This window comes from Petaurus breviceps, unplaced genomic scaffold (genome assembly GCF_028583685.1).
Source record: "Petaurus breviceps papuanus isolate PSGF00001 unplaced genomic scaffold, PetGlider_PUasm1.0 91133, whole genome shotgun sequence".
Lineage (NCBI taxonomy): Eukaryota > Metazoa > Chordata > Mammalia > Diprotodontia > Petauridae > Petaurus > Petaurus breviceps.
Window position 1 is genome coordinate 53,849,011 of NW_027187419.1, and position 24,531 is coordinate 53,873,541.

Consider the following 24,531-nt stretch of genomic DNA (forward strand, 5'->3'; position numbering starts at 1 on the left):
GCGCGGCGCCCTCACCATCAGAACTTTGGCCGCGTTCTCCAGCTGAGCGATCACTTCTGGGGGCCCCAGCGCCGCCGCCATCATGGTCTCTCTTCAATGACGCGCCATGCGCTGCATTGTGGGAGCGGGCGCCGCGGCCGGCCAATCGCGGCGGGGACCCGACTACCTCACGCGCGGCTGCCAAGCCAGTCGCTGCCGTGGCCGCTGCCGCCGCGGGCACCGCTCCTTCCTCGCCTCCTGGGGTCCGGCGTTCGGGGCCGCGGGAGTTGGGGGCAGTCCCCTGGAAGACCTCCGAAACCGGAGGAGCGGCCGAGAACCCTTCCCCACCCCCCACCCCCCGTCCCGTGGGACTGCTCTCCCTGGGACGCCACCGGAGGCAGCGGCCGCCTCCCCTCCCTGGACGGCCCGGCACTTAGCCCCCGGCTGTAACCCGTGGCGGGCCCGGCCTATGCGGATACCCCCGCGGTTCGGGCTGGGCCTTGACCTCTCAGCCGATGTATCCTTCCCCTTAGGCTGGAGCCCACATGCCGGCCTGCGCCGGCTCTCTTTATCTCTTCTCTTCCCCTCGCAGTGTACTTCGCCAATCTCCCCCCGCCCCCCCTCCCAATTCACGCTCTTCCACTTTGCCGAGCGTCTCCAACTTCCCATTGGTGCGTCTCCACACCCCCGCCTCCCCGCCTTGCGCTTCCCCAGCTTCACTAGTCTCTACACTGCGACAGGCATTTCCAGGATGGAGTTATGGGGGGGGGGGGGGGGGGGTAAGGGTGGGAGGTTGAGAGTGAAACTTCGTGGACTCTGGAATCCCATTCTGGAATAGTTGTGCCTGGATTCGTACCTGTTCCATCGTCATGACCCCATTTTTCCTTGGATTTGCCTTTACTTTATATGTATATCTTGCTACCCCTCCTTTAGAATATAAACTCCTTGAAGACAGGAACTGTTTAAATTTTGTCTTTGTGTTTCCAGTACTTTGCACTAATCGAGTGCTTAATAAATTCACGGAGGTGGATTGATTCCTTAACCCGTTCGGCAGCCTGACTCCTAAACCAATCCTTAGGAATGCCAGCAACCTTTATTTGCTACAATCCTTTTGATTTTTCCTTCCATTAAGCCTTTATCCATTACCATCTTTGCTTTCCAAGGGCTGCCGCTGTAGTTTCTAAATGATGAGATAAACAGAAGATAGTAGGAAGGTTTTAACCTTGAGTCCTAAAATTTGGGACATAGGAATCCAGTGAGTCCTTTCTATGAAGTTATACGTATTGAATTTTTTTCTAACTTTGTCCTTACAGTATCATTTCAAGAAAAAGTTTGTTAGAAACTTATTTGAGATTCCTTAAATATAATTTATCCTTTGTCGCTGCCTCTCGACAACTATTGCTTTTTCTAGTCAGACTAAGCAAATTTCATTTTAAAATTCTTTTTATTTAACAAATTGTAAAAAACAAAGTTAAATATGCTTGCAAATTATGTCCTTTGTGTTACAAAGTTTGATTGCATAGACTTTATGATAAAGTAGTATACTTTGAGACATTTAATGAGTGTTATATTGCTTTCTGTTTGGCTTCAGTAATTGTGTAAGCATGTTTTGCCTGCCTCTTATATAAATACTTTGTAGTGAGACATTCCCAGATCAAAGATAAAAGGCAATCAAGTTGTTAACCTACACCCCCCCCATGACTATAGATATCCCAAGTGATTTTTTTTTAAAACATAATTTCAAAGGTACACCAATATGAATTTGTTTGGGGGTAAGATGAACCTAAAAGTTTCAAAATTATGTGTACATATCGTGTGTTATACAGTAGGACCGTACTTACAAAATATAATATTGCAGCCTAGCTTTATGAAAGCAAAGAAATTTGTATGGTAGGAAAAGCCCCCCAGAGTGAGAGGTTTTAGCCCAGACTCCACAACTTACGACTTAGTTGGGCAAGTCATTTAACTCTCACATACATCTGCAAAATGGGAATGATACTTTTAGGATACATTTCACAATACTGTTTTCAATCAAGAATTTTACTAAGTACTTGCTAAGTGAAAGACAACTGAGCCAAGCATAGGGATACAAAGACAAAAAATAAAAGTCTCTGTTCTTAAGCTTACATTCTGTCAAGGGATATAAAATGGAAAAAATGATATCGTACTGGGGGAAGTCCTAATAGGAAAGGGCTATTTAAATGCACACTAATATTAATGTTTATATCCAGAAAAAGAATGAGAAAAGAATTTTCCAGTGTGGGACAGGGGAATCTCTTAGACATGGAAGAAGTTATTAAGTCAAGGAACTTGTAGGGCACCTAAGGCATGAGAGTTCAGGAAATTGTTACAAAAACATTACTACTACAATACATATATATCGTAAACTGGGCACCAACCTCAGCTCTTCCTCGTCAAAAGCATTCAGCTAAGTCTACTGGATAATTTATTCCATGGGAACATATAGAATCTGAGAATTAAAAGGGAACTGAAAGCTATCTGGTCCAGTCCATAAAGAAGCAGAAATTCCCTCCTCAATATCCTGTATTTAAATGCCCTCCAACAATGGAGAGCTGATAAACTAAAGAAGCAGCATATTCCATTTTTGGAAAACTGAGTGATAGGAAGTTTTTCCTTGTACTGTGCCGAAAATTGCCTCTTTGTAACTTCTACTCATTACTACAAGTTCTACTCCTATGACCAAGCAAATAAGTCTTAATTCCTCTTCTATTGACAATCTTTTGGACAATTATCTTCATACTAAACAATTCTTTTGACTGCACCTCCAATGACTTGGTTTCAAGTTCCCTCACTATTCTATTCCTTCACTGTCCCTTTTTATTCTCTGAATCCGTTCAAGTTTGTGAGTGAACTAATAGAAATTGCTTTGTCTTTTTATCCCCAACAAACCACAGTGCCTAGCGCATAATAGATACTTAATAAATGATTGCTGATTGAATGATGTAAATTACTTTTAAAAACCAACTTTGGTTAAATGCATTTATTCCATAAAGCAATGAATATCCACTCAATACTGCTTTTTATCAATGTGGACTGAAGGCTCCATGCTTTAATAATTTCATGAGTTTTTAAAAAATTCATATGATGGCCAACCTTTTAATAATAAACCTCTTAAAATTTAGCTGAGCTAGATAGTCTTGCCCAGCCTCTACTCTTTCAGGTTTGCCTTGATCTATGGAACTGGTGCCTAGCCTTCAGAAATCCAGATTCACATCCTAGGCAAGGTATTCAGTTAAAAGTTCAGTCTAATACTTTCAAAGAAGGGAATTAAAACATTATTTGGGCAATGCCTTTATAATATTCTTTAAACCAATATTTGAAAAAGTAAAGAGAGTTGGTAGAGTAGGTTTTACCATATATCCAGAAAACTAAAAGAAATATTTTATAGAACATTTGGTCATCATATATTACATTAATACTGCTAGGTATTTTTAAAAAGATGACCATAAAAATGGCAGAGTAAAAGCACAAACTTGGCATGGCTTAGGCTTCACCTGTCTCCAATTCCTGTTAAAAAAAAAATGACTCTAAACAAATTTTAAAGCTACAGAACCCACAAAGAGACAGAAACATCTCCCGCTGAAGGCAGCTGAGCAAGCCCACAGGGAGCCGGGTGCAGTCCCCAGAGAGCCATGGTTCTGGCCCCAGGGTGGCCCCAAACCAGCAGCAGCCAGAGCAGATTTCAGGAGAGTGCATCACCAGCAGCGGTGGCGGCTTCCAGACTCCTCAACCCATAAACACCAAAGAGAAAACAAAAGGTCAATCATGAACTCTGTTGTAAGGGTGAAGGAACAGCGCAGTCCGGCCCCTGCCCCTGGGGCGACAAGTGGCAGGAGGTAGAATGGTGCCACATGGATACTTTCAGAGCTCCTGGCCTGCACATTGTAGGGGGACAAAGTGACCATTCAGAGGATAATTGCTCTTGCTTTGAACTGCCTGGATCTGGATCATGGTCCTTGGTGGCGGTCCTGAGGTGTGTGGCCAGTAAGCCAGAGCTTGTGGGGGCTGTAGAGAGGCTGCCCAACTAATAGCTCTGGCAGCTGCAAAAACCCCAGCAATTTCGGACAAAGCTCTCCATTTTGTAAGCAGAGTTCTTCCATGGCAAAGAGCTCAAAAGAAATTGGCAAGATGGGGAAGCATAATCCAACCATACAATCCTTTTTTGGGGATCAAAGCATGGAACTGGAGGATGACAATGAAGACAGAACTCCTGCATCAAAAGCTTCCAAGAAAAATATGAATTGGTAACAGGCCATGGAGGAGTTTAAGAAGGATTTTGAAAATCAAGAGAAGTAGAGGAAAAACTGGGAAGATAAATGAGAATGATGCAAGAAAATCATGAGAAGCAAGTCAATAGCCTGCTAAAGGAGACCCAAAAAAGAAATTCTGAAGAAAATAACACCTTAAAAAGGAGACTAACTCAAATGGCAAAAGAAGTCCAAAAAGCCAATGAGGAGAAGAATGCCTTAAAAAGCTAAATTTGCTAGATGGGAAAGGAATTTCAAGAACTCATTGAAGAGAATAATTCTGTCAAAATTAGATTGGAGCAATGGGAAGCTAATGACTTTATGAGAAATCAAGATACTATGAAACAGATCCAAACAAATGAAAAGATATAAGCCAATGTGAAATATCTCATTGGAAAAAAACACTGACCTGGAAAATAGATCCAGGAGAGAGAATTTTAAAATTATTGGACTAGGGCAGAGTCAAGATGGTGGCGTAGAAGCAGGAAAACTCCCTGTGCTCCCCCTATAACTACCTCAAATACCTATAAAATATGACTCTAAACAAACTTTAGGGCTACAGAACCCACAAAGTGACAGGGAGAAACAAATCTCCCGCTGAAGGCAAGCCAGCAGGAAGAGTCCATCTCAGCGTGCTGGAAGCAGCACCCAGCCCTGTGTGAAGCTGTGGTTTTAGCCCCAGGGCAGCTACAACCAGACACTGGGTGAAAGGGCTTCTGGAGAGTGGATCACCAACAGCTGTGGTAGCTTCCAGAATTATCAATCCATAAATGCCAAAGACAAAGTGAGAGTTCATTGTGGACTTTGTGGGAACAGGGGGTCTGGGAGTGCAGTCTGGCCTCTGCCCCCAGAGCAAGAAGCAGCAGAGGTGTGGTGGCCACTGCCACATGGCTGCTTCACAGCTCCTGGCCTGCAGATTGTAGGGGGCCAAGCAACCAGTCTGAGGGGTAATCACTCTTGCTTTAACCTGCTTGGATCTGGATCACTGTCTTGGGTGGTGGTCCTGAGGTGTGTGAGCAGGTGCCTGAGCCAGTGGAGGCTTCAGAGAGAGCAGCCAACTAATAGCTCCAGCAGTTATGGAAACCCCAGCAATTTGGGACAAAACTCTCTGCTCTGGAAGCAGAGTTCTACTGTGACAAAAAGCTCAGAAGTCAAGTAATTGAGTGACAACATGAGCAAGCAAAGGAAGCAAAGCAAGCTCAACTATCTGACATTAGACTCCTATTTGGGGGAGAAAAAGGATCAAAGCATGGAATAGGAGGAAGACAATTAAGTCAGAACTCCTATACCAAAAGCTTCCAAGAAAAATATGAACTGGTTATAGGCCATAGAGGAGCTTAAGAAGGATTTTGAAAACCAAATAAGAGAAGTAGAGGAAAAGTTGGGAAGAAAAATGAGAATGATGCAAGAAAATCATGAAAAAAGAGTCAATAACCTGACTGAAAAAAAATAATACCTTAAAATTATAATTCAAATGGCAAAAGAGGCTCAAAAAGCCAATGAGGAGAAGCATGCCTTAAATAGCCAAATTTGCCTGATGTACAAAGAATCTCAAAAGCTCACTGAAGAGAATAATTCCTTCAGAATTAGATTGCAGCAAATGGAAGCTAGTGACTTTATGAGAAATCAAGCTACTTTTAAACAGGTCCAAACGAAAAAATAGAAGGCAATGTGAAATATCTCATTGGAAAAACCACTGACCTGGAAAATAGATCCAGGAGAGATAATTGTAAAATTATTGGACTACCTGAAAGCCATGATAAAAAAAAAAAAAAAGAACCTAGAAATCATCCTTCAAGAAATTCTCAAAGAAAATTGCCTTGATGTTTTAGAATCAGAGGGCAAAACAGAGTTTGAAAGAATCCACCAATCACCTCTTGAAAAAATCCCCAAAAGAAAACTTCTAGAAATATTGTAGCCAGGTTCCAGAATTCCCAGATCAAAGAGAAAACATTACAAGCAGCCAAAAAGAAACAATTTAAATACTGTGGAAATACAATCAGGATAACACAGGACCTGGCAGATTCTACATTGAGGGATCAAAGGGCTTGGAATATGATATTCTGGAGGTCAAAGGAGCTGGAATTAAAACCAAGAATCACCTACCCAGCAAAACTGAGTTTAATGCTTCAGGGAAAAATATGGTTATTCAATGAAATAAAGGACTTTCAAGTATTCTTGGTGAAAAAACCAGAGCTGAACAGAAAATTGGACTTTCAAATACAAGAAGCATGAGAAGGTAAACAGGAAAAAGAAATCATAAGGAACTTATCAAAGTTGAACTATTTACATTCCTACATGGAAAAACTATAATTGTAACTCAAGAAACATTTCTCAATATGAGGATAGTTGAAGGAAATATATGTATACATATATGTATGTATGTATAGGAGAGTGTATGTGTGTATAAATACATATGTGAGTTTGTGCATATGTGTGTACATGTATACATAGACAAAGGGCACAGGATGGGTTGAATATGAAGGGACAATATCTTTAAAATAAAATTAAGAGGTGAGAGGAATATATTGGGAGAAGGAGAAAGGAAGATATAGATTAGGGTAAATTATCTCATATAAAAGAGGCAAGAGAAAACTATTACAATGGAGGGGAAGAGCAGGAAGGTAAAAGGTAATGGGACAATCTTTCTCTCACTGAATTTGGCTTAAGAAGGGAGTAACATACACACTCATCTGGGTATCTTACCCTACAGGAAAGTAGGGGGAAGGTGATAAGAGGAGGAATGATAGAAGGGACGGCAGATTGGGGGAGAGGGTAGTTGGAAGCAAACACTTTTGAAAAGGGACAGGATCAAAATAGAAAATAGAATAAGTGGGGGGGTGGGATAGGATGGAGAGAAATAGTCTTTTACAATATAACTACTATGGAAACGTTTTGTATAACTACACATGTATAGCCTATGTTGAATTGCTTGTCCTCCCGGTGGGGATGGGTGAGGAGGGAAGAAGAGAAAGACTCTGGAACTCAAAGTTTCAAAAAATAAATGTTAATGTATGTTACGTGCAACTGGTAAATAAGATATACAGGCACTGGGGTGTAGAAATCCATCTTGCCCTACTAGAAAGTTGGGGGGGGGATATATAGAGAGAACAAATTGGGGGAAGGGGTATTCAGTAGACTTGCTATTTTTGGGGTAGGGGTAGGGGAGAGAGGGAGAAAAATTTGTAATTCAAAATCTTGTGGAAATGAATGTTGAAAACTAAGAATAAATAAGTAAATTGGGAAAAAAAATCCTAAAAAAAAGAAACATAAGAGTTTCTCTGTCATTTTTGTGTACATCATTTTAAAAAATATATACTGTTTATGATAATGTAAATTGGGAAGAATAACCACTAAAAAATCAAAAGCGAATGCTGAAATTATAAAGAAAAAATATAGATTAAAAGAAAAAATATGAGAAGACTCCTTTGTGGAGGTGGGAGGTCTACAAGTGTTGGACATGGAATATATTTTCAGATTTATTCAAAGGGATACTAATGGAAACCAATAATGTAAAAAACAAAAGACCTAAATAAAAACATTTTTTTAAATGTAAAAAAAAGATGACCATAAATATCATTGTAGCTTCTGCACTAACATTTTCTGAGGACAAAATTGTAGAGAAATTCTACAAAGAACTTGATAAGACCCTCCAAATTGAATCTACAAGCATTCTAATACTTGGTGACTGCAAGGCAAAGTTGGGAAAAGCTAAGAAATATGGAAAAGTTTGGTTCAAGAAAAATGAAAAAGGCCAAAGACTTGTAGATTATACAGAAATTATAGAGGAGCTTAAAAAAAAAAAAAGAATTAGTATACTGAGGACTTGGAGAATACCAAATATAAAGAATGAAATAGATTTGATTATAACTGACAGGAAAAGACTTGTTATAGATATGGGAATTATCCCTGAATCAGCTGTGTGTGTATATACTCAGACTATCAACTCAGAGTTAAAATTATAATTTTTAAAAGTAGAAGAAAGAATGAGAAAGATGACATCATTAAAATGATTAAATTAAAGGTTAAAAGCTTTAATTATTTAAACATGTATAAGGGTTATGGGATTTAAAGATCTTCTATGCCCCATTGTACTTGCTGACTGGCAGGAAGGGGCGGAGCAAGAGGAAGCGGAAGCCAAGCTAGAGTTCCTGCGGTGGCTAGCAGTGGCAGCGACGGCGGCGGCAGCAGCAGAGGCAGCAGCAGCGCGAAGCCCTTTTTGAGTTAGCCAGAATTTCTGCTAAGGACTCCTGCTGAGGACTGCCAGGGGCCGGAGCTGCTGGGAGCGCGCTTCCCTGATGCTGGGTGGTTGCTGTGAGTGGGGAGAGGAGGACCTTTGCCTGAGGTAGCCTGTTCTGTTTTAAAGGCTTGAGAATGTGGGTGCTTTCTACTTTATCTACCTGTGCCAATTTCATAACTACTCTGATGGCTTTCACTTTCTGGTTTTGGGACTCAGTCTTTTGGTATTTTAATAAATTTTCTAGCTTATTCCCCCATATGGCAAGCATGATGTATTTTGTGATGGATCATTATATCAGCATATCTATAATTTCCATAGGCATTGTGAATATGGCATTGCTGATACAACATGTTGCTGAAAATCAAATATGGTAAATGGACAAAAGAACTGATATTGACATAATTAGCATGTTGTCCAGAAATTTAACCAAATTAAATTGTCACAACAACAAAACCAAAAGAGGCCAGAAGAAAACCTTCATCAGCAAATATCTGACTGACTTGCCAAACAAAGGGAAAGATCTGCCAAAGGCAACACTGAGTTAAAATATAAACTCATGCATAAAATCATATAAAGAGAAGTGATGGACAGCAATGAGCAATATTTCATAAAACCATCAGTAAAGCTATTTTAAAGAAATTTGGTGTGATATGCAGCTAACCAAGGTCATCCCATGGGTATTCAAGGATGAAAATGGAAAGAGGACTACAGATGAAAAATGGAAAACATTTACAAAAATCATATGAACAAATTTTTCTCCATCAAGGTTGGTGGAGCCACCATTCATGGACCCTAAAATTATAGTCCTGTAAGGTCCTTATATAGGAGATAGAAATGACACTAAAGAGAATGAAAAAAGGGAAAAGTAGTCAGATTGAACTAAGTAGATACAAAGAACATCCCTGTTAGAGTCAATTTGTTGTGAGGTCATTGAGGGATTGATTTGCAAAGTATATCCCCAAGTACCAAAGGCATGAGGAAAAAAAAAATCTCAGACCTTGTGAATAACAACAAAACTGATAAGAGATCAATGATGTCGACCACCCTACATGCCTACTCTCGAGCTCTCTATACATGAATGGAGAACCTCAATAAGGATATAGAGAACAAGCGTCCTTTCAAAAGCCATATTAAACAGTAGATCATCCCTTCACCATCTCATAACTGATTTAAAAAAACATAAGATCCTAGTGAAATTAGTATTTACTGACTTAAAAAAAATTGATTCAATACAACAAAGTGCCAGCTTACAAGCTTTTTTATACCATGGTGTTTCCCATCTATGAATGAAGATCATCCTTGGAATAGGTTGGTAGCAATAGAAAGAACACTGTTCAATGACTCACTGATGATAAACATCAGCCAAGGCATAAAACATATATTCTTTACAAATATTAACCACTGTGATGGAAGAGATCCAGCATGGCATCCAGATTGAGGAAGGATTCTTTCTCATCTTCAGTCTTTACTGGCTGCTTCCCTGTCAAGGATTGATTAAACACCTAACTATATGCCAGGCATTATATGCTAAGCTCTCAGAATACAGACAGTCCTGACCCTGAAAGAACTCACAGTCTGATGCAGAAGGCAACAAACAAGCAGGTATGTACAAACAAGCTATATACAGGACAAATAGGAAATAATAAAGAGAGGAAAGGGACTAAATTAAGAGGGTTGGGAAAGAGTTCCTATAGAAAATGGGATTTTAGTTGGGATTCAAAGTTCATAAACAGGTGAAAAGGGAGCATATTCCAGGTATGGGGAGAGGTGGGAGGAAACCAGAGAAAATGCCTGGAACTGAGAGATGAGTGTATTGTTCTCGCAACAGCAAGGAGTCCAGTGTTACTAGATTTAAGAGTATGTGGTATGGGGTAAGGCATAAAAAGACTGGAAAGGTTGGATTACGAAGGACTTTGAATGCTTATATAGAGCATTTTGTATTTGGTCCTTGAGGTCATAGGGAGCCATTGGAGTTTATTGAGCAAGAGAGTGACATGGTTAGACCTGTGCTTTAGGAAAATCACTTTAGTAGCTTGGAGGATGGGTTGGCGGGGGTGAGAGGATGGGGGACTTAGAGCAGGCTTAAGGTTCCCCACTCCCATAGCCCCTTTTTGCTTCCAAAGGGATGGTAGCAGAATCGTGGAAAGGTGACAAAGGTTACCAAGAATAAAGTGATTTTTAAATTATTCTCTCTTGGTACTATAATCTTTGTCCTAAATCAATGAATTGATATAAAAATGACTGAATTGAACCACATCAGTACTAACATTCTCACTATGAATGAAACCAGGAGACATAAAAAAAGCTGAATAGAGAGAAGGGAGGTTCTACACAGGTTCTACTTAAGAGAGGAAAACAGAGAAGTTGGTGGAGTTGAATTTTTTGTGCGCACTAAGACAATAAGAAATATCACTTTGTGGTCACTTTAGTTTACAGTGCTCCTGTTAAGCATGAACACAACAAAAAACCTATAAAGAGAATTTCAACTTACACACTAATATCTGTTGTAGAAAATGTAATTGAGAAATTTCCAAAGGACCTCCTGATATCTTTGTTACATATGTACAATATGTACATTACATATTTTTATATGCAATATGACAAATAAATACTAACTAATTTGAAGAGGGAGAGAATATAACAAATGGATTATGGGAGGTTTCTTGAAGGAGGTGGAGCCTGAGCCAAGACTTGAAGAAAGATAATGTTTGGAAGAAATTAATTCTAGGCTTTAGAACAAAAGGTGAAACCTTAAGTGTAATGAATAGCTGGTCATTTAGTTTGACTGGCATATAGCGTCAACAAAGGGTACAACATGAAATAAGGCTGAAAAGTTAATAATATCTGACATTTATAATCGATTTAAAGTTTGCAACGTTAATTACATCAACTAATTTTAAAGAACTTAGTGAAGAAGAAAAAAACACTAAGCACCTACCACATGTGAGTCACTGTTACTAGATATTTAAGCGTAACACTCCCTCTGAGACTACATTCTTCACTTTCACTTTTATTGACTTCCTAAAGGGCAGCTAGCCCCAGGGTTCTAGGGGTAACCCTGAGAGTTTGGATTTTTTCTAGCTCTCTTGCTCATGAGTCCCCATCCAGTGAATATTTCTATTAGCATCTAGTATTGGGGGCAGCTAGGTGGCACAGTGAATAGAGCACTGGCCCTGGAGTCAGGAGGACCCGAGTTCAAATCTGGTCTCAGACACTTGATATACTTACTAGCCATGTGACTTTGGGCAGGTCACTTAACCCCAATTGCCCTCCAAAAAGCAAAAAAAAATCTAGTATTGACTAAAGTACTGTACTAAATTGTTATAAAACATTTTCCCCAAAAGTGTGAGACAGGTTCTCATAATTGTCTTGAGTCCAAGGAAAATTAGGCTCAAACATGTGGCAAAGGGGTGACTCACAGCTCCTTACTGAAAGTCTTTTTCTTTTTTCATGGTCCTCATGAAATTCCCCCAAGGTATATCTATCTGCTCAGCTCTAAGGATAAAGGTAAATGTCTTTGTTGAATGCATAGCTGTACTTTTTTCTGTACTGAAGTGGTCATGTTCCCTGAAATTATCTTTCTGGTTTGTCTTCTCTCAGTTCTGGCTAGATGCATTATTTATTATTGGTCTAATCTCTCTAATGAATTGGTCAGTGGTGGGAAGAATGGTGGAAGGAGAATAATTTCCCACCTCCAGCTACTTTTTTGTGTAGGTACAAGGCTCTATCTCCTCTACATGCTACTGAAGTTTGACTCCTTTGTGCTCAAATTCCTTCTCTGATACACACACACACACATACACACACACACACACACTCAATTGGGGATGAAAGGTGTGACACATCTTTCTTGCACAATCACAAAAAGTAGTTCTTTTTCTCATGGAACTTCTAATATTCTGAGAAGAGGAAGGTGTAAATAAGACATGCATACAGACAGATAAATACAAGATAATTGGGGGTGGGGAGAGGGGAGGAGAGAACTTTAACAATTAGGGGCAAATTGAAATCACCAGGTATGAAGGCAAGGGTAGAAATTCAAAGGAAGACTGAGCTAGGTGCAAAGAAAGGAGAGGTGGTTTCTCATAGCCACCATAAAGGGCTTTAAGTGAAGAACAGGCGTTCGTTTGTATTTGATCCTAGAAGTCATTAGAATGTATTGATCAGAGGAGTGATGTGGTCAAACCTGTGCTTTAGAACTTTCACTTTTGCAGTTTTGTGGAGAATCAATTGAAAAGGAGAGAGGCCAATTAGCAGGCATGAGGTTATTTAGAGCCTAAATTAGGGGGATTGTTGGATTAGAAAAATCAAGAGGATAAATGCAAGAAATGGTCTGGAGGTAGAATTGACAAGACTTGATTGATCACATACTTAGAATGAGAAAGAGGTCTTCTCTTGTTCAGAGCAGTATAATTCCCTAGCAACATTTTAAAAATTAATCCATGTTAGTACTAGTTTTTCATCTTTTGTTAAAGATAATCATATGATTGGTATTCGTTTTAACTTAACTAGCCATAACTATAGTTCCCTGCATCAGTACTGGTTTACATCATCATGTAAGCCCTCTAGCAATGTTTTTCAGGTTCTTTCTTTCCTTTTTTTTTTTTTTGCTTTTTGGAGAACAATTGGGGTTAAGTGACTTGTCCAAGGTCACAAGCTAGTTTTTTTCTGTTTAGTGTTGGTCACACAGCTAGGTTTTTTGTGTTGTGTCTGAGGCCAGATTTGAACTCAGGTCCTCCTGACTCCAGGGCCGGTGCTCTATTCACTGCACCACCTAGCCTCCCCAGGTTCTTTCTGATAGTATTTTTTCCTCACACAAATCATTAGACTTAGTGGACATCAAGTTTTACAAGCCTCAGATGGCTCTTCATCAGATCCTTAATACACACTTTAGGAAGACAACATACTTCGATTTTGTTCATGTTAATGTGGCTATTACTTATCTCAAAAAGTTCATTAGGCTATCTACTTCTTTCTTTTCTGGGTCATATTCTTTAACCTTCCAACCTCTAGATATAGGTTAAGACTCTGTCTGAATTTTCAGATTCTTTTCCCTCTCATTTTAATTTTTTTTGTTACTTTTCACTTTTTTTTTTTTTCAAGGAACACTTCATTCTCTTTTCTCCATAACCAGGAGAATAGAGAGGTTTTCCTTTACCTCTTTTACTTTCTCTTCTACTAGAAAGACCAACTTACATTTTATTCATGCTTAACTATCACTCAGCACCAAAATAAATAAAAACAGCACATATTCTGAGTACTTAGCCAGAGAAAACTCTGATGGAGGTCTACAGTGAATCTTACAAGCAAATTGGTATATGACCTAAGAATAGGAGAATTAAATTACTTAAATCATCTAATAGCTGATGATTTCTGAAGTTTCCTTCACTTAGCAGATTTCCTCACTCTTCCTCAAGTAGAAGCCTAGTCCTGTATTTGGAAGGATGAATAATAATCATGATTCCATTTCCTGATTGATGAAGTTTTACCAAGAAAGAAAAGATGTTGGCATGATGCCTATAATTCTTGATTTGACCAAAATTACTGTTAGTAGCTATTTACCACCCGATTTCCATCCTTGGTGAGAAGAGGGAGACCTTTCTCTGATGGAGTGTCTTCTATCTCCTGCTATTCATGTTTCCTGAGGAAGGCTGCTAGCGCACAACTTCCATCTACACCAAGGCAAGACAAATTTCACCTCCTACTGTCAGACTAATCTCCTGCTCACAACCATGGAGACTCTAGTGTGATGAGAAATAATCTTTTTGACCTCAGGCCTTTCATCTCCTGCTGCCATTGACTCTTTTTTTTTTTTTTTTAAAGCAATCGGGGTTAAGTAACTTGCTCAAGGTTATACGGCCAGTTATTTCTGGGTGTGGTGCTGAGTATCTGAGCCCAGATTTGATCCAGGCCATCCTGACACTGGAGCCAGTGTTCTTACTCAATGAGCCACCTGGCCGCCCCTAAGCGATTGGGGGTTAAGTAACTTGCTCAAGGTTACACGGCCAGGTGTTTCTGGGTGGGTGCTAAGTGTCTGAGCTCGAGATTCGATCTCCAGGTCTTCTCAACACTGGAGCTGGTGCTCTTACTCTCTGTGCTACCTGGCCGCCCCTTGCCATTGACTCTTGAGGGAAGAGGAAAAGGAATGTCAGTGGAAAACTCAACTTCTATCTCCTGCTGCAGTGTCTCTTGCCTAATCTCTAGGTTTCAGAAGGAAGAAAAATAGCAACACAGGTCCCCCCATCTGACGATCTGAGAATTACATCCTCTGCTGTAATTTTTTCCTACCTGATCTCCATCCTTCTTTGGAAAAAGAAGGTGGTGTCTTCCACCCAGTGATAAACATTCTTACATTGGTCATACCCAACACATCTCAGTGATTCTGAGCCCCTGTTGGTTATCATCTAAACCCCATTGCCCATCCCAAACACCTTGATTCCTTATTCCTATCCTTCTTGACCCTCCAACCCTAGGTCTCAATCAAATGCCACCTAACCTTCCACTGTACCTTCTGGAATGCCTGTTCCATACTCAACAAGTTTCCCTTCATCCTAAATTTTCTCTTCTCCCACTCCTTCCATCTTCTAGCAATCACTAAAACCCGTCTCCCCCTGATGACATGGTCTCCTTGGTCATCCTTCCCAGCATTGGCTTCTGCTTTACTCACTCTTCTCAGTTCACTCATCAAGCCAGGGGAGTCCAACAATTCCTTGCTCCCCATCACCATTTCCAGGTTCTCCCCTTCTATCATTTAGCAACTTCTCCTCCTTTGAGGTTCATACAGTTCATTTCTACCACCCAGTCAAAATCCTGGTAGCTATTATCTACGGATCTTCAGGTATCCCCTTCTTTCTTCAACTAGTTCAATACCTAGATCACAGTTTTTCTCTTTTCCCCAACTTCTGACCTCATGCCCTGGGACTTCAACATTCATACAGACTCTTCATCAAATACCCCAACCACAAAGTTCTCAACTTATTTACTTTCTAAGACCTACTACTCCACCCCACCTCAGTCACATGCAAAGATGGTCATAGTCTTGATCTTGCCATTACTCACAAATGTACTACCTCCTTGTTCAAGAATTCCAAAAACCTGTTATCTGACCATAATCTATTGGGTTTCCACTTCTCCCTCTGCCTTCCCTTACCAAACCCTATTTTTCATCCACCCAATGGCCTCTAATTCTTCAATCTCTCAATTCTCTCCTAGAATCTCTCTCCTACACTAACCATTCTTCCCTCTTTTCCCCATCTTGATCTTTTGGTGAACCAGTTCAACTCTGTCCTATTCTCTTGAGTTCCTGACTCATTTAGTGTGTTACCAGTTGTATCTGGTCAACCTTTAGACTATACACATGCTGCTGAATGAAGGTAGAGAAAATCATGCAACCATTCTCTTTGGATCCACTACAAATTTATGCTAAACAACTTCAATTGGACTTCCACTGCTGCTAAGTAATCATACCATACCTCTCTTATCAACTAACTATCCCACTCAAACACTCAACAGCTCTCCCAAACCTTTTAATTCCCCCTCAAACCTGCCATGGCTTCTCCTCCCCTCCTCTCTCAACGGAGAGCTTTACCTTATATTTTACAGAAAAAAATGAGACCATTACCATTCTCTTTTTTCTCTCTCACCTTATCTTATCTCATATCATTCAGATGCTTTCTGCCATATCTCCTCCTTCAACCTAGTTTCGCATGATGAAGTAGCCTTACTCTTTACCAAGCTAAAGTGTAAGAGATCACTTCTTCTGCACAAGTGATCACATTCCATTCTGTCTCCTCCAACAGATTATTCTGTCTGTCATCCCCACTCTATCACTTATGTTCACTGTCTACTGGTTGCTTCCCTACTACTTATAAACATGTTCATATCTCATCCATCATAAAAAAAAACCCTCACTTCATCCTTCCATGCCTAATAACTATCATTTTGTACCTCATCTGACCTTGTGGCTAAATTCCTTGAAAAGGCTGTTTACAATAGCTATCTCCACTTTCTCTCTTCTCTTTTCTTAACCTCATACAATCTGACTTCCAAACACATCTTTCCGCTGAAACTATTTTCTCCAAAGTTACCAATGCTCTCTTATTTTTCAAATTCAGTGACCTCTTCTCTCTGTAGTCTTTGACACTATTGATTATCCTCTTCTCCTTGATACTTCCCTCTAGATTTTCAGGACACCACCCTTTCCTGGTTCTCCTTCTACCATTCTGACCTCTACCATTCTGTCTCCTTTGCTGGATTCCCATTTAGATCACTCCCTCTAAGCTTCAGTGGTTCTGTCCTGGGACCTCTCTAAGTTTTCAAGATACTGCTCTTTCATAATTTTCCTCCTACCTGTCTTCACAGTCTCCTTTCCTGGATCTTCATTCACATCATGACCACTAACCATATAAGTCCCCCAAAGATCTGACTTGGACCCTCTTCTCTTCTCCTTCTATATCATTTCATTAAGGGAAAATTCTAGTCAATTTCTGTGGTTTCAGTTATTTATATACAAATAACTCTCAGATCTACTTGTTGGGGCTTAACTTTTCATCTCCAACTGCTTATCTTGAACTGGATTTATACAAATAACTCTCAGATCTACTTGTTGGAGCTTAACTTCTCATCTCCAACTGCTTATCTTGAACTGGATTTCTCATAGACATTTTAATGTCAACATGTATGAAACTGAATTCATTATCTCCTCCCTTTTTCCTAAATTACCAATTATTATTGAAGATATCCCCAGCCAGTCTGCAACATAGATATTAACCTCTACTCCTCGATTTCCCTCACTCCCCATATAACCAGTTGTCAAATCCTATTGTTTCTATCGTTCCAACATCACTTGAATCCACTCCCTTTCGCTCCTCTGACACTGCATCACTTCATGCCTTCCAACATCACTGGAATCCACTCCCTTTCTCTCCTCTGACACTGCATCACTTCATGCCTGAACTATTACAATGAATTACTGGTTGGTTTGTCTGCCTCAAGTCTCTAAACTGATTTTCCAAAAGTGCAGGCCTGACCTTTATCAACCCCTCCTCCAACCCTCACTCCAGTTACTCCCTGTTATCTCCACAATCAGATACAGAATCCTCAGTTTGGTTTTTAAAGCCCTTCATAACCTGGCTTCTTCCCACTTTTCCAGTCTTCTTTTATCTTACCCTCCTCTATGTACTCTGGAATTCAGGGACACTGGCCTTCTTGCTGTTCCTCATACGTGACACTCCATCTCCAGACTTCAGTGTTTTTTCACTGACTGCCCCCTACGCCTGTAATGTTTTCCACTGTCAACCTGAAATAAAGAAAACTACCAAAATAGAAACAAGCCTCTTTAGTTGAGGCAAGGGAATTGCAGTTCAGGACAGCACAAGAGTGAAGGAGTCCTGAGCAAAAGAGGAAGGGTTTAAATACACTTTGACTGAGAGGTGTTCTCAGGTGGAGCAGCAGTGGAAAATTGTTAAATTGTTTTGCAAAATAGCCAAAGGCTGGGAAGAGATTGATATCTAGTCAGAACAATGGGCTCCAGGTGCAGCAAGTTTCCAGCAAAATCACAAAATCTGCTCCAGCCAAGGGGTTGGTGAGGTAGCCTCTTCTGATTACTGCAGTCAGCACCCTTCTTATCTATACCTCTGGGTTTCCCTGACTTCCTTCAAGTCTAAGCTAAAGAACCAGTCTCTGCAAGTACCCTTTCCTAGTCCTCTATAATCTTAATGACTTTCCGCTGAGATTATCTTCAACTTTGTTGTTGTTTAGTTATTTTTAGTTGTGTCTGACTCTTCATGACCCCATTTGGGATTCTCTTGGCAGAGATATTGGAGTTGTTTGCCATTTCCTTGTTCATTTTACAGATGATGAACTGAGACAAATAGGTTAAATAAATGTTTGAGGCTGGATTTGAACTCAGGTCTTTCTGACTCCACACCTAGCACTCTATCCACTGTGCCAACTAGTTGCCCTTTTTAAAAAAGAAATTGTATTTTTCCCCCAATTGCATGTTAAAACTAATTTTTTTTTTTGCTTTTTGGAGGGCAATTTGGGGTTAAGTGACTTGCCCAAGGTCACACAGCTAGTTTTTTTTTATCTTAAGTGTCTGAGGCTGGATTTGAACTCAGATCCTGCTGACTCCAGGGCCAGTGGTCTATTCATTGTACCACCTAGGCACCCCTGGGGAGGCACAGTCTTTTACCTCTTTTAAATCCCCAGAACTTAGAACAGTGCCTGGCACATAGTAGGTGCTTAAAATTGATTGATTGACTTCATCATGTTATGATTATTTTATCCCCAGTTTGATTTAGGCCACAGCTGTTAGTCTGCTAAAGATAAAATTGTTTTGACCATTTCAATATCTAATACTATTTAGATATGAAAAGAAGTTGTCATTTAGTACAACCCCCTTATTTGAGAAAAACAAAACCAGTCCCAGAGAGGCTATGAAGCAAAAAGTAGTAAAGTCAGTATTCTTTTATTTTTTTTAAAGCAATTGAGGTTAAGTAACTTGCCCAAGGTTACATGGCCAGTTATTTTGTGTGGATGTTAAGTATCTGACGCCAGAACCAGAACCAATCCTGGGTCCTCCCAACTCTGGGGCTGGTGCTCTTATTCACTTCGCCACCTAGCCGCCCCTAAAGCCAGTATTCTAACCCAGGTCCTCTAACTCCAAATCCAGCATACCAAGCTGTCTCTTTTAAATGACATATTGTACCATGAAGGTCAAACTTACTTAATGGAGAACATTGTTCCTAGTTAAAGTTAGCACCTCAGTCTTCAGAAATTATTAACCCATAACATTATAAGATACTCACCCACCCCTTCTCCATAACCTGTCTGTTTATACTTGCCCTCTATTATGTAGTACACATTTTTGAGACTTTTAGCACTAAGCCGTGAAACATAGTATAGCAGACAAAGAACTGAGTTCACAGTCAGAAAAATTTTTTAATGTACACAACTAGTTCTTGGTTTTCCATGCAGGAATCCCAATAAAAATGCCTGTTTGCAGCAGGAAGAGTGTCATGGGAAAAGGACTATGCAAAGTTGTACTTGCTTATTAGTAAACAGCTCAAAAACTTAACAATGGGATAGGCATTCTTAGAACATATAAAGTAGGTATTTCAAACTTGTAATCCATCTCAAGCAAATATATATGTCCCTGTCTGAATAATTTTTATGCTTATTTTTAAAAACTCACGCAGGTTGGTGGATCTTCAGCTCTCTCTCTCAAAGTATATGTAGGTTAATAGGCAAAAAGACTTTTTCACAAAATTTCTTTCGCACCCCACTATACTATTTTAGACTTCTCTGTCATGTCCTCTGGAACCTCATCACTGGAAAGTTTCATCATCCTTCAAGAAGAGCCAGTCAACTTTAGTACTCACAACTCATTAGTACTCCCTACCTCTGTGATTACTGGGTTGGAGGCATGAATTCCGAAACCTCCATTTAAGGAGAGAAACCAGGCCAGGCATCTCTTCATTTCCTACCCCTCTGTACTCTTTTTGGACTTCTCCATCATGCTCTGCAATGAATACCTTCTCCTTCCCTCCCTCCCCCTTTTAGCTCTCCAATTCCAGCTCCTTGAGAGCCTTTCTTTTTCAGATTTGTGTCTCCATTGCTAAGCACAGTCCTGGCACATCATAGGTGTTTAATATATGCTTATTGACTGACATTCTAACCTCCAAACATTCCAATATTTCATGGATATAATTTAGAAGTGTTCTGTAACTGTTGGCATTTTCCAAAACTGAGATCTGAATTTTTTGTCTTTTCCCTCTTAACTAGGATAAATGATGCATTTTCATAGCTTCAGCTATTATTTTTATGTGGGTAACTTCCAAATCTGTATTTATAGCCATAATTTTTCATGTACCCTTGTCCAATATCAACTGCCTTTTCTGTCAGGCAAATAATAAACACTTCTAAGCCCTACTATATGTTATGCATTATGCTAAGTGCTAGGGATATAATATAAATAAAAAGCAAGACAACTCTTGCCCTCATGGTATGATGGAGAGTTCCAAAAGCAGCAGAGCTAGTAGCATATGTGGAGAAAAACTGTTTGGAGTTCCCTCTTTGGCCTTGCTCTCCAGACAAAGGGTCTAATCTGAGGGGTAGAGGGTACTGATAAGATATGTGTACCAAGAAGGTGCCATCTTGCAAGATAATGAGATTCCCTAATGATGAGTTTCTTATGGAAAGAAGGCATGTTAGAGAATTCCAAAAAAGTCCCAAAGTGTTGGAACTGTTGGGAACTGTCAAGAAAAGCTTTCAAATATTTTCAGTTGAATACTCTGTCATCATTTTGAATCCATCTTGTACAAAGCCAAAGAATAAATCCCATGATCCTTCTCTCCCCACACCAGCCCCTACCCTCAAAAATCAGTTTCTCTTTCCTGCTTTCCTTCTTGCTGTCATTCGTACCACCATTCTTTAAATCTTCCAATCACCCATACTAAACTCCTCTGTCATCTTTGACTCATTTTTAAATCCAGTCAGTCATCAAGTTATGAAAATTCATTGAATCTATCTCTTCCTTTCCAATCCCACTGATACCACTCTAGTCCAGGCCCTTATCAGCTAATGCAGCAGAAACTGAAGGAAATATTAGAAAAGCAAAAGTTTTAAAATAATTTCTCCTACTGTAAAACATCCTATATACTATCACCTAAACTTCCTAAAATAGTTTCATATTCAAAACTCTTTGGTGGATCTTTAAAATGGAAACCAGTGTAAACCTATTTTTTTTTTCTTAATTAAATTTTATGTTTAGTTTACATCATTCATTTCCACAAGATTTTGAGTTACAAATTTGCTCCCTGTTTTTCCCCTACCTATCACCCCAAAATAGCAATCCCACTGTATACCCCCTCCCCCAATCTGCTCTCTCCTATATCCTTCCCCATCCCACCTCCAACTTTCTGGTAGGGCAAGATGGATCTCCATACCCCTGTATATCTTATTTCCCAGTTGCATGTAAAAAATGATAATAATAATAATAATTTTTTTAAACATTTGATTTTCAAACTTTGAATTCCAGATTCTTTCCCTTCCTCTCTTGTCACCCACACTTCCTGGGAAGATAAGCAATTCAATATAGGTTATACATGTGTAACTATGCAAAACATTTCCATAGTGGATATATTGTGAAAGACTGACTATATTTCCCTCCATCCTATCCTGCCCTCCACTTGTTCTCTACTTTGACCCTGTCCCTTTTCGAAAGTGCATGCTTCTAACTACCCTCCCCCCCCAACCTGCTCTCCCCTCCATCATCCCCCCTCTTATCCCCTTCCCCCCTATTCTCCTGTAGGGCAAGATACCCAATTTAGTGTGTATGTCATTCCCTCCCTAAGCCAAATTCAATAAGAGTAAGGTTGATCCATTCCCTTTTGCCTTCCTGTTCTTCCCCTCCATTGTGACAGTTTTCCTTTGCCTCTTCTATATAAGATAATTTACCCCATTCTGTGTTTCCCCATCTCCTCTTATTATATTCCTCTCTCACCTCTCAATTCCACCTTTTAAATATCATCCCTTCCTATTCAATTGATCCTGTGCCCTCTCTCTATGTATACCTGTACACATATATACATACACTCACATATGTATTCATATGCACATATATGCTCCTATATAGACATATGTATGTATGCATATATATGTTTATATTCCCTTCAACTATCCTCATACTGAGAAAAGCTTCATAAGTTACAATTATTGTTTTTCCATGTAGGCATATAAATAGTTCAACTTTGATAAGTTCCTTGTGATTTCTTTTACCTGTACCTTCTCAGGCTTCTCTTGCTTCTTGTATCTGGATGTCAAATTTTCTATTCAACTCTGGTTTTTTCATCAAGAATGCTTGAAAGTCCTCTATTTCGTTGAATGATCATATTTTCCCCTGAAACATTATACTCAGTTTTGCTGGGTAAGTGATTCTTGGTTTTAATCCTAGCTTCTTTGATCTCCGGAAAATCATATTCTAAGCCCTTCGATCCTTTAATGTAAAAGCTGCTAGAGCTTGTGTTATCCTGATTGTGTTTCCACAATATTCGAATTGTTTCTTGTTTCTTTTTTCTTTTCTTTTGCTTTTTGGAAGGGGGAAGGCAGGGCAGTTGGGGTTAAGTGACATGCCCAAGGTCACATGGCTAGTAAGTGTCAAGTGTCTGAGACCAGATTTGAACTCAGGTCCTCCTGACTCCAGGGCCAGTGCTCTATTCACTGTGCCACCTAGCCACCCCTATTTGAATTGTTTCTTCTTGACTGCTTGTAATATTTTCTCCTTGATCTGGGAACTCCAGAACCTGGCTATAATATTCCTAGAAGTTTTCTTTTTGGAATATTTTTCAAGAGGTGATCAGTGAATTCTTTCAATTTCTATTTTGCCCTCTGGTTCTAAAATATAAGGGCAATTTTCCTTGAGAATTTCTTGAATTATGATTTCTAGGTTCTTTTTTTGATCATAGCTTTCAGGTAGTCCAATAATTTTTAAATTATCTCTTCTGGATCTATTTTCCAGGTCAATGTTTTTTCCAGTGAGATATTTCACATTGCCTTCTATTTTTTTCATTTGTTTGAATCTGTTTAATAGTATCTTGGTTTCTCATAAAGTCCTTAGTTTCCATTTGCTCCAATCTAATTCTGAAGGAATTATTCTCTTCAGTGAGCTTTTGAGATTATTTTTCCATCTGACAAATTTGTCTTTTTAAGGTATTCCTTTCCTCGTTGGCTTTTTGGGCCTCTTTTGCCATTTGAGTTAATCTATTTTTTAAGGGGCTATTTTCTTCAGTCAGGTTTTTGACTCTCTTTTCATGATTTTCTTGCATCATTCTCATTTCTCTTCCCAATTTTTCCTCCACTTCTCTTACTTGATTTTCAAAATCCTTCTTGGGCTCCTCCATGACCTGTAACCAATCCATGTTTTTGTTGGAAGCTTTTGGTGCAGGAGTTTTGACTTCACTCTCTTCCTCCTGTTCTATCCTTTGATCCTTTTTGTCCCCAAAAAAGGAATCTAAAGGTGGATTGCTGTGCTTGCTTTGCTTCCTTTACTTGCTCATGTTGCCACTCAATTACTTGACTTTTGAGCTCTTTGTCACGGTAGAACTCTCCTTCCAGAGGGGAGAGCTTTGTCCCAAATCGCTGGGGGTTTTGCAGCTGCTGGAGCTATCAGGAGGACACCATCTCTACAGCCCCCAGAAGCTCTGGCTCACTGGTCACATACCTCAGGACTACCACCCAAGACTGTGATCCAGATCTAGGCAGGTTAAAGCAAGAGTGATTACCTTCTGAATGGTCACTTGGCCCCTTTACAATCTGCAGGCCAGGAGCTCTGAATCAGCCACATGGAGGTGACTGCATGGCTGCCACACCTCTGCTGCTTCTTGCTCTGGGGGCAGAGGCCAGACTGTGCTCCTAGTCCCCCTCAGTTCCAACAGAGTTCTGCACTGACCTTTTACTTTGTGTTTGGCATTTATAGATTTATAGGTTGATATTTCTGGAAACTGCCGCAGCTGATGGTGATCTACTCTCCTGAGGTCCGCTCCAACTGCTGTTGTTGGGGCTGCCCTGGGGCTAAAACTGGGTTCACTGCAGGGCTGAGCTAGGCTCCCAGTACACTGTGATAGACCCTTCCTGTCTGCCTGCCAGGCTGCCTTCAGCAGGAGATTTATTTCTCTCTGTCACTTTGTGGGGTCTGTAGCTCTAAAATTTGTTTAGAGTCATATTTTATAGGTATCTTAGGGGGTTATGGGGGGAGCTCATGGAGTTTTCCTGCTTCTACGCCACCATCTTGGCTCCACCACCCTCCAAGCCTATTCTTTAAGACCTTCCACAATCTTTTCCTAATCCCATCTATTCAAATTGAGTAGGGTACACTCTCTTTCTGCACCCTCTGTGAAGACTCCTCAGAATGAGAAAGGAGAGAAACTATCTAGAAACCAGACAGACTTTCATAAGACTGGACAGACTTGAGTCCTGGGTTTCCTAAGAAATTATACAACCTAGGACCTTTCCTCCCTTCCCTTCCTGTCAATCAGCCTTAAACCC

General features: G+C 40.0%; 1 protein-coding gene across 7 annotated transcripts in view; it reads right to left on the bottom strand.

Annotated features, from left to right (window-relative positions):
• Positions 1 to 24,531, bottom strand: part of XPO4 (exportin 4) — a 212,280-nt gene that overhangs the window by 131,301 nt on the left and 56,448 nt on the right. For 3 of the 7 annotated variants that reach the window (XM_069080302.1, XM_069080304.1, XM_069080305.1), the window contains exon 1: positions 16 to 111. Coding sequence is in view for 2 of the 7 variants with exons in the window: in XM_069080301.1 (XP_068936402.1) it covers positions 16 to 84 (69 nt within the window). In the remaining 5 variants the exon portion in view is untranslated. Of the gene's footprint in view, positions 1 to 15; positions 154 to 24,531 lie in introns of those variants that run through there. The other 4 variants (XM_069080301.1, XM_069080300.1, XM_069080303.1 and 1 more) reach the window with 4 other exon arrangements.